The 10664-nt window shown below is 40.8% G+C and overlaps 1 protein-coding gene across 1 annotated transcript in view; it reads left to right on the top strand.

Moving 5' to 3' along the window:
• Positions 1-10285, top strand: part of wnk3 (WNK lysine deficient protein kinase 3) — a 39540-nt gene extending 29255 nt beyond the window's left edge. Inside the window, exons 12-25 of the mRNA XM_079478271.1 lie at positions 49-89; positions 188-317; positions 398-514; positions 621-722; positions 811-859; positions 998-1150; positions 1281-2944; positions 3083-3335; positions 5364-5449; positions 5723-6051; positions 6188-6417; positions 6598-6696; positions 6771-6952; positions 7625-10285. Of these exons, the coding sequence (XP_079334397.1) occupies positions 49-89; positions 188-317; positions 398-514; positions 621-722; positions 811-859; positions 998-1150; positions 1281-2944; positions 3083-3335; positions 5364-5449; positions 5723-6051; positions 6188-6417; positions 6598-6696; positions 6771-6952; positions 7625-8113 (3924 nt within the window). The 3' untranslated portion in view covers positions 8114-10285. The remainder of the gene's footprint in view (positions 1-48; positions 90-187; positions 318-397; positions 515-620; positions 723-810; positions 860-997; positions 1151-1280; positions 2945-3082; positions 3336-5363; positions 5450-5722; positions 6052-6187; positions 6418-6597; positions 6697-6770; positions 6953-7624) is intronic.
• The last annotated feature ends 379 nt before the right edge of the window (positions 10286-10664 follow it).

Here is a 10664-nt window from a genome sequence, read left to right as displayed (position 1 = left end):
GGTGGATCTTGTGTGTTTGTTTGTTTGTCTTGTTCCTTGGAATAACAGGAGAGTTTAAATCAAGCTGCATACAGAAGCTCTTTATCAGGGTAGGTTTAAGTAGGTTCTATTGTTTTCTTTACACATGTTTCTGTACGTTTGCACAAACAAAATCTTAACAGATTATTTTAATATTTCATCTATCCAGCTCTGTTGCTGCCAATGGAGATGATTCACAGTTGGTGTGGGCTAGTGGAAAACCAGACAGGGCAAAATCTCAGAGGAGATTGTCCTGTCAGAAGACTGAAAAAAGTCATTTTCAGCTCAGTATGCTGCAGGTATGCCTATCGCAAATTACGTGTCCTGCAACTCACTTTAATTTAATGTTTAATAATGAAACAAATTATTTTTATTGTAGGTCTCAAACACGGGGGACAACATGGTGGAGTGTCAGCTGGAGACTCATAGCAACAAGATGGTCACGTTCAAGTTTGACATAGAGGGAGATGCTCCTGAGGATATTGCAGATTACATGGTGAGATATTCAACAGCTAAAGATTCATACTTTTGCTATAAAATGTGAAACGTATAAAGTGATATATTTGCTGGCTGATTGTGGCTTTTGCGTTTTGATTGCGTAGGTGGAGGAGGACTTTGTCCTTGAGCCTGAAAAAGAGAAATTTGTTGAGGATCTAAAGGCTATTGTTAAAAAAGCTCAAGGAATTCTAAGCACTCAGTCTCAGGTCTGTAATTCGCATTAAGCTGAATATGTGTAGTAAAAGTGTAGTATTGTTTTTGTTTTTTTCAATGGAATGTCTTTGTGTATTTTAGACTGGGTCAGTGGATCAGCTCCAAATGAGCACTCCTTCCAGTGCAACGGGTTAGAGTCAATCTGGTTTATTTACAAATAAAATAGTAAAGTTGATGTTAAATTGAAGTTAACATATAGACAAGTAATTCTAAAGTATACTCTTTCTTGTAATCTTACATTTTCTGTGTCATTGTATATTTGTCGTAGTGGATTCAGCTCCTCAGTCTTCACCAGTCGGTCGGTGGCGGTTCTTTATTAACCAAACAATTCGCCATCGCGACTCACAGTCAAACCAGGGGGCCTCCACTCCCCCTCCAACTGGAGAAAGCAGAGTTCCTAAATCCACAGAAACTGAGAAAGGTATTTTAATACAATTCAGTATGAGACCGTATTTTTCATCTTGTGTTCAAACTAAAATTAGATGAATTTAAAAGTTTAAATATCTGATAAATAAGCCTCATTGTCCTCTCATTGTCTTCCGCTTTGTCAGACCATGAGAGCCCTCAGCGCTCAGAGTCTTTTGCCGGGATAGCATCTTCCCCAAGTTCTTCTCTGTCTGCATCTCCTCCAGTATCTACTGTATCTGCCCCAGCATCCATTTCGGTTTCAGCCATCGCCACACAAAAAGACATAGCATCTCCCGCATTACCAACAGTAGAGAAAGTTTCCTCTGCTCCCTTGACTGGAGGCTCAGTACCTGCCACACCAACAAGCATTGATGACTCTTCTTTTCCCCTAGCAGTCACAGATCAAGGAGATACTGCAGCAAAAAGTCATAGCATTTCTAAGGGCGAACAGCCTCTTACTAGTGTTTCTGCTTATGGAACACCTCCAACATCACTGGTGGGTCATGCTGATGCATTGCAGCAGTTGGGAGCTCAAACCCTAACTGCAGCCTCATGGAAGCCAGAGATACTTAAACAAACCCTGGCACCACACCAACTCATAGACACCCAGGCAATACCTTTAACAACGGGCGCCACTGAACAGATGCAGGCTCAGCCACAGCAGATTATGCCTCAGCTGCATCAGCCAGATCACACAGAGTCAAAAATAATGTCGCAGGCAATGACAATGGAGACGTTGCTGCAACAAGGAGTTCCTCCAACAACCCAGCAGCCACAACTACACCTAGTTCAGCAGTCTGTGCTGCAACAAGTCCCATACCAACAGGTACCAGTTGAATCTCAACAACCGCCAATGCAACAGACAGCGTGCTTGCAGCAAAGCATTGCTGACCAGATGCAACAGCATGCAGTGATACCACAACAAGCAGTCCCTGTAGAACAATACATGTCTCCAGAGACAATGCAGGCCCCAACAAGGCTGACAATGCACCCACAGCATGGTTTCCATACTCAAGATCCCCTACAGCATCGAGCACAGTGTCATCCTGTGACCCCGCAGCAGCTACCTAAGGAGCAAGCACATGTGGTGCAGGTTCCACATGATATTATACACTCTCAACAAACCTCAGTGCCACAAGCCGTTCAAGAGCAAACATCTTTCCAACACTCTGAGTTGGAGTTGTCCATGGATGAGGCCAATGTTGAAGAACGTGTCAGTCACTTTGCCCAGCCCTCTTCAGACGCATCTCTCCCACCCCTCCCTCTCTCCGATACAGCTCTCCCCGCCCTCTCCCACACATTCACCCCGTCTCCAGCCCAGCCCTCCTCAGTAGCAGAGTCAGACAGTGAAGGCCCCCCTAAAATCGAATTTGTGGACAACCGTATAAAGACGTTGGATGAGAAACTTAGGACTTTGCTGTATCAAGAGTACACCGGCAGCGGAGCAACACTTGCCGGCCCCGCCCCTAACTCCGCCACTGCTGTAGCCTCTACCCTAGCGGGAGGCGATGAATCTTCAGAGCCCCTCTCGCAGCCCCCCAATGCAATCTCCCCTCCTCCTACCATCTCCTCTGACACCTCTCCACAATCCACCTCCTCCACCACCCCTCGTTCTTCCTCCACCTCTCCGGAGAGGGAAAAGGAGAGTGCAGGTGAGGAGGAGATGGGTCCGCCTACTCCGGTCTCCTCTGGTGCTGTGCAACGTCAGCCTGCTTCATCCTTCTCCTCTACATCCCCTCCCTGCTCTCTCCTCATCCCACAACAGGAGCCCGGATCGCCATCTGTGCCCACTGAACCCTCAGAAAGCGTAAGTGGGGTGTGCATATTGAGGCTGGATTATTTTTTCTTGATATTATTTTAGTAATGTAACTGCAGTTATAAAATAATATTTTTCTGATTTTTTCTCACATTTGTTGCCCTCCTCTTGTTTGTGTGTGTTGTCCAGGCTGCCCCCTCGCTATCTGAAATCTGCACCCCTGGAGATGTTCTGTTGCCTTCTTCCTCTCAGCAGCCTGCCCCCTTGTGGCCTGGAGAGCAGCAGCAGCACAATGAAGGAGGTGGATATTTTGGCCTAAACCTGACATGTCCTAGTATCAGAAATCCTGTTAGCAAGAAATCCTGGACTCGCAAATTCAAAAGCTGGGCGTGCAAACTGCGCCACTCCACCAGCTTGTTCAAGAAGCCCAGAGTCCAGCAAGGTAGTGACCGTAGGAAAGAGCGCACGAGAGAGAGCGAGTGAGGGTTGTGGGTGGTTGGGCACTGACCTAAAACAAGTGTTTAGATTAAAAGTAATTTAGCCAAAATAATATAGCTGACCTTGCTAGATAGGGATTTTTAAAAACACTCTTAGAATTAATAAGAATTAATAAGAGTGCTGGAATTAATTCTATTAATCCTAATAGTTTTTTCATGTTTACGTGGTTGTTGATGTGCATAGTCTGTACTGATTGATATCATTACATAAACTAGAAAAACATTTTGCTTGTTTAATTTTTTTGTATGTGCAAAATTAAGCTTTATGTTGTAGTTTCCTTTTTTGTTTTGTTTGCATGGGTTACCCAGGGGTAAGAACATAGGTGTGTAGAAAGGGAGGACTATCTGGGAAGAAGGATGAGCCTTGTGCACCTTACCTGGAGTCTGCAGTCCTACCGTATGCAGTGCAAAATTACAGTGCCCTCACCCCTCACCTTCCTGCATCCAGATTCATATAGCTAGACCACATGCAAACACAGAATAGAGTGTTGGCTCACAAACTTCACAGACCAGACACACTGCACCTGAGCTTGCACCTGTTAGTTTAGTAAATACAGAGATATGAAACAAGATCCCATCGCCAATATTCTCCATTATACCCACTTTAATTAAGTTGTCCATTATCATTTGAAAAAGCAGGTGCAAGAAATTAATCTGGTCCAGGTTAAATTAGTAATTGGCCACAGTTTTATGTCTATCAGATTTTAAATAATAGCCTGTTCTTTCCTACCTGGGTAGATTTCTTTAAATGTTCCGTTTTGTATTTGCTGCATGTCTGAGGCTATGTTGAAATGGGATACTTGCCCACTTCATAACGCATACTGTGCCGTATACGCTGTATATTGTCTACTTAAAAAGTAAAACCTACTTAAATTGTATGCAAAATTCAACAAATTAAATGTCTCAAATATGGTAGTATGCTATTCTCAACATAGCCTAAACATATCATAGCCAAATATATACAGCTCTGGAAAAAAATAAGAAACCATCCCAAGATTACAGTATTTATGTTTTCTGTACCTATAAAATTATATATATATATATATATTTAAATTATTTGAAGAAAATTAAAGTTAATATTTAGTTCTTCATGTATTTAAAAGCAGGTTTGCTCATGTTGGGATTGAATATAATGGCTGAAATGCATGTAGAAGTGCATAAAGGCAAATTTGGAGTTATCTCTTAATTCTTTCCAAGGCTATATCTAGCCAAATGTATTATACTTAACAATACAGTTATTGTTTTTTAATTTTTTTAATTTTTTATTATGGCTTTATACATCCTGACATACATTGTCAGCTTTATATGTGTGTATTAATGGTCGTGTGTCACAAAAAGTAAATAATGACTGGAATGATTCACACTCAACATACAGTACATGTAGATTTTTTTACAGACACCACACATGCTGACGGGTATCACAGTTGGTCAGACAGTGATATTGCAGTCTGACAGATGAATGCAATTGTGTGAATGTGGATGGATGGGGCAAATTTAGTCTTGTGTTTGTTTATTGCTGCAATGTTTAAAGAATTGCAGAAACAACTTCTATAAAATGGCTTTTTCCCTACCACCCCTCCCCACACTCATTCCCCATCACACTCTGCATCCACTCAGCATGGTGTTTGAGATGATAATCATATCTGTAGTCATGTCTACTGAATGCCAACGATGGTGTAATTCACCATGCTGCTCTCATCCCCTGTGAACATGCATGGATGCTTGTTAGTTAAAGATCTCATATCATAAGGGTGCGCCATGCTTATTAATGTAATCTTTATGTGTCTGTTGTGTCGTTTTTGGTGTCTGTGTGCTTATATGTGTGTCTGTGTGCTGGTCTACTGCTTTGTTTTTTATACCTGATATGTATTTGTTTTTGTCTTTCGTTTCTTTCTCTTTGTTCCTTTTTCAATTTTTGTTTGTCGTTGTGTTCCTTCGTCTTTGTGTCTTTCTCTGTTTTTCTTTCTCATAAGATGGTGACTCCAGCTGTCAGGGGATGAGGGAAGACATAGATGCATCAACAGATGCCCAGCCCTTCTCACACACGGGACGTTTCCAGGTGCCATTATTCAGTTATACAACATATACTGCAGTAGCTCAACCTTACCAGCCTGACAGGACGAATATTTGATGTATTTATCTTCTGCCTTGTGATTGCGTTTTGGGATTTTTAAACCATTAATCAGTTATTTTATTTAGATATTGTGGAAAAAATGGTAAACTATGAACATCTTTTCAGAAGTCTCCCAAATTTAAATACATATAAACAAAAAACAATGTTAAAGTATGTAACTTAATGAAGAATTGACTAACTCCCATCTACTTGACTCAGGTGATTCCAGTGTCCCAGCCCACAGAGCCCCCACCACTGCAGGAAGCTGTACAGAGCCAAAAGGTCACGCAAAGGAAGGTGGGGCGTTTCTCAATCACCCAGGCTGAAAAGAGAGAGGAAAATTTGACAGACAGCTCCCCCGTGTCACCTGACCTTGAGCGAGAGAGGAGGAAACCGAAAGCAAAGGACGGTGTTAAAGAGGAGAGGAGAACCACCGCGCTCAGCCACCCAACCAGGAGTCATGCTCACTCCCCCCTGGGCAGCAGTGATGATGAGAGTGATGTGGAGGATGAAGATTTGAGGAGAGAGCTACATAAGCTAAGAGAAAAGTGAGAACTGGGCAAATGTTGGGGATTAAACTTTTACAGTACCACTTTGATTTTTTTCTTAAGGGTACGGTGAGAATAAAGATATTGTCCATACATTTAAATGTTTATTGCTTGTTTATCTCTTTGTCTTTTTTAGACACATCAAAGAGGTGGTGTCCCTGCAGGCACAGCAGAACAAAGAACTGCAGGAGTTGTACAGACAGCTTCACTCTCTTAAAGACAACAGACAGCCACTGTCCCTGCCCCGTACCCCCCCTCTCCCCAACGCATCCCTCGCCATCTCCCCACGCAGACCCAGACCCACCAAAGTCAAGCTCCGGCCCCGACCCCACTCACACATGGACAACAACGGAGTCACACATCAAGGTACACTCTCTGACAGAATCTCTTAAATCCACCCAGAAAATTTCACTTTTGTTGTTGATTTATTTTCTGTAAATGATGCTTGGATTTTCATTTTGGTGTTTAATTAACACATAAGGTTGTCATCGTAACAACTATCTACATGACTGTTTTCCCTTCTTTTTTTAAATGCAACCACTCAAGGGAGTCTTCAGCAATCTAGCAGTTATTCAGGTGGGGAGCATAGCAGACTCCACTCATACTGCAAGCCAGAGAAGAACCCTTCACAGACCACTAAAAGAGGTAAGTAACCCACCAGTCGAAATTGATCTGAAGAGTGGCATCTTTGTATAACACTTATATCATTTGTATTTCAGACCAGAGTCCCTCAGCCCAGGGTTCTGCCAACAGAACAAGCACATTCACAGATGATCTGCACAAACTTGTCGATGAATGGTCAAAAGAAACGGTTTTCCCCGTTCAACCCAAGCCCTCGCTGAATCAAATCAAACAGATTCAACAAGTGCAAGAGTTAGGAGGGTGGGGCCAGCCTGCTGAGGTAGCGCATTCATGCAATAAAAGCAGTGACTCAAACATGCATATGCAGACTTGCCTATATGGGTTAAATATTTTTTTAAAGCAGTGGGATTCAAAAGTCTGAGACTACTGGCGACAGTTGTTTTTTGATTGATCACAAAAAGGTTTTTCAGATTATAGAAATATAAATGCGGCCTCCCTTACGCAAATACAAAAATCTGTCTTCCTACAGTATATATTTCCTTTCAGTAAGTTAAATGATTTAATATATGAAGAGTTTGGTTCCAAAATGACATAACTCCTTTTGTAAAAAAAATCTGTTTTCAAAAGTTATGTCATTCAAAATCATCATCAAACTGCAGTTGGTTTGTTTTGATTTAAGCCATAATAACTCAATAAATACAGCTAACTAACACAATAATAACATAATAAAAAATGGAGTTATCTCATTTGCGAACCAAACTCTTCATATATTAAAGGGCCGTAGCTATATCGAATTATAGAAGAGCATAGAATCCTAAATATTTTAATCTGATGTAATATTTTGTTAACTTGTAACAATTGTTTATATAAAACTTTATTTCCGAGTTTAAACAGATTAAATAGATATTATTGCTGTTGTCTTAGACTTTTGGACCCACTCATATAAATCATTGTTTGAAATATGTAGATGCAATATGTTTCTGTCTTGCAGACATCAACTGCATCTGGTTGGTTTTCGGCATCTCCTTTGAACCCTCAAACTGCTCCTGCTCCTGTTTCTGTCAACTTGTCTACAATAGCCTCGACCCCATATAGCATCATTGGAGGACAAACACAGCTGCCTCCGACGCAATTTCCCGTCGCTCCTCTACCACAGCAGAATGCACATCTGCAGACTGTCCTGCACCATCAGCCCCTGCATTACAGCCAGCCTCACCTGCAACAGGTCCCACTCCTGTCAGGATCCCAAACCCAGCTGCCTCCCCATAGCACCTCCCCCTCTCTAAAAACCACAGCGGGGCCTCTGCTGCCCCCTGCCACCAGCATCACAGCTGCCTCTGCCTCCACAGCTGTCAATCAAGACACAGTCACCACGGCAACCTTCTGCTCATGCTCCTCTTCCACATGCTCCTGCACCACTGCTCTGCCTTCCAGTGCCAAACTTCACCCCAATCCCACCACTTCTTTAGAACCGCAGTGAGTTGGAGGCACATGTGCTGTTATGGAGAGAAGAGCATGATTTGGAGGACTTCACATTGACAGCTTGTTGGAGGGATTATGTACCGTATCTTGTACAGGAAGGATTAAGTAGCAAGTGTTGAGTGTTCGTGTGTTTGGGGGCGTATAAATTATGTAGTGTGTGTATTTGTGTGCGCGTGTGTTTGTGTTGCATTTATTCAATACATATCCTCCGTGTGTTTCATAATCCAACCTACTGCTGTTGGAGCTGAACTCTCCCTATATAGCGACATGTTGGAAGCTAACATTTCCAGCATGCAATATGATCGTCTTTGTTTTATTTATCAGTGCTTCAAATGAAAGGACTATTTGAATTTTAAAGTGCAATTAGATATTTAAAATCTTTTCATCTTTTCTGTGTTGTTGTGATGGGTAAAGCTTAAAAGAAATATTTTTTATATAAACGCACAGAAGCGAAAACCAGACAGCAAAGGGCCATCTCCAGAAGATAGAGCACAACAGATTCAGCAGGTGGTGAGATCAAACACGGTTGAAGCGACAGCAGCATGTCTCAACGCAGATCATGGTAAACCATAACCTTGCAACCATCATCATAGCTAGAAACGGTGAAAACACTGTTGTGCAGTGTTGTGCACAGATAAGGCATGCTCCTCATGTATTATATTTTACAATGACAGATAGCAGTAAAGTTTAGGTTAGTGGATATTTTATAGAATAACATAAATAGGCATAGACTAATTCATTTTTACACCCTGTGTTCTGATTCTGAGAAATAAAACTCTTTGGTTCTTCATTTCATTTCAAATGAACATCGCTAATATGAGTGCAGTATTTTCCTCTCCGGTTTAGCAGAAGTTCATACTTTTAAGATTTAAAATATTAACATTAATCCCATAGTGAAGAGTGAAAGAGCATACAGCTGTTCCGAAAGCTCAAGTGATGTGAACGCAGCTTACTTGTTCTTCTGTGTTTTGCACAGCCCTGTACGTGCTTCTGTGCACGCCGAACTGTGATCTGTGAACTGTGAGTTTTCTTTTTGTGAGCATGACGCATTAGCAAAACACTGGTAAAACGAGTTACTTTTCATAAAATACAAGATTTTATGAACTGCCAAGCAAATCGAACATTTGGAGAACATCCAGAAGTAGGTTGCCTTTCTGATATGTTTCCAAAGGGTTTCTACATATAAAGCTCATGTTTGTCATTCCGCTGGAACAAAACAGCAGTGCCCAGCCTTGGAAAATAGGCAGAAACCCACAAGGCACACATGTAAAATGTACAGACACTGAAAAGCAACAACCACGCATGCTTTTAACAACTAGCTAGAAATTCAAAAACATGTAATACCCATGAAGAAAATTTTGATGGGAAAATTCAGTTCAATGAGTATTTTGGATAACAAATTCTTTGGATTTTTCAACATTGACAGATAAACATGAAGGAATGTATAAAATGGCATTGGGAATAGAGAATGAGTTGGGGGGGAAACATTTGTTTTAATTGCGCTAACGCTTTTAGATGTCAAAAAACATGGCTGCTGCATACAGAGGGTTGTGATCATTTAGTTTCCAGTATTGTATGGCCTGTTTTAAAAACAAACCCAAAAACATTGGTTCAGTTGTGGTGAGTAACAAGGCTGTTGTATCTTAACTTAAACATTAGCCATTTGATCTGTATAAGTGGAAAATGTCAAGATAACCTTCTGCTGAAATGTCACCAAAATGTAATTTAAAAGAAAGCATTATTTTTGTATTTTGCAAAGGGGTTTTAAAAAAACGTAAAGCTGTATACTCTTCAGTGTTGAGAAAGCTATGGTTATCAGATAAGACACATCCTAAACACTGTCTTGTGTCCCCTTGACTTGTAACATTACACACCTAACCTTCAACCTGAGAGTACCACAAGATACTAAATTCAGATTTAAATTCTGTGCACCTGATTTTTTATTGTAAGCCAAATCATCCTGCAGTTTTACGCCTGAAGTAAAACCAGGGGACCCTAGAGAGTTACTTGACTGAGCACCAATAATAAAAGGTTATTCAAGTGGAAAATAATCTTTAGGAGACTCAACTTATTGCTGGTGATTTAGCTACTGTAAATTGTAACTAATTCAACTGTTGATTTTATTTATGTTTTGTAACTAATCCAAAATAAACATCAAATGTTCAACATCAATGTGTAAATTCATTTCTTTGAAATGTCTGTACCTGTAATATTCTGTGACACCAGTAGAGGTCTCCATTTGTACATTGCAGTCCTCGCATTGAACCTTTAAAAAGGGTTTGAATTTTATTAAATGGATATAATGTGTAAACGTATGCGAGTTTTCTGTCTATCTTTAAATGAAGATAATGACAATAAATGCAGAAGTTAAGTCATAATTTCAGATAGGATTAAAAGTTGGCTAGTAAACTCTTGATTAGAAGCGATTTACAATGCAAGACACATCCTTTAAATTGATAGTTCACACAAATAAAGAAAGAATCTGTCATCATCCTTCATTTACCGTCTTGCCATTTCAAACCTGTATGACTTTTACAATTGCTGACCAT

The sequence above is a fragment of the Barbatula barbatula genome (genome assembly GCF_947034865.1).
Source record: "Barbatula barbatula genome assembly, chromosome: 17".
Taxonomy (NCBI): domain Eukaryota; kingdom Metazoa; phylum Chordata; class Actinopteri; order Cypriniformes; family Nemacheilidae; genus Barbatula; species Barbatula barbatula.
This window is presented reverse-complemented; position numbering and strand designations above follow the sequence as displayed.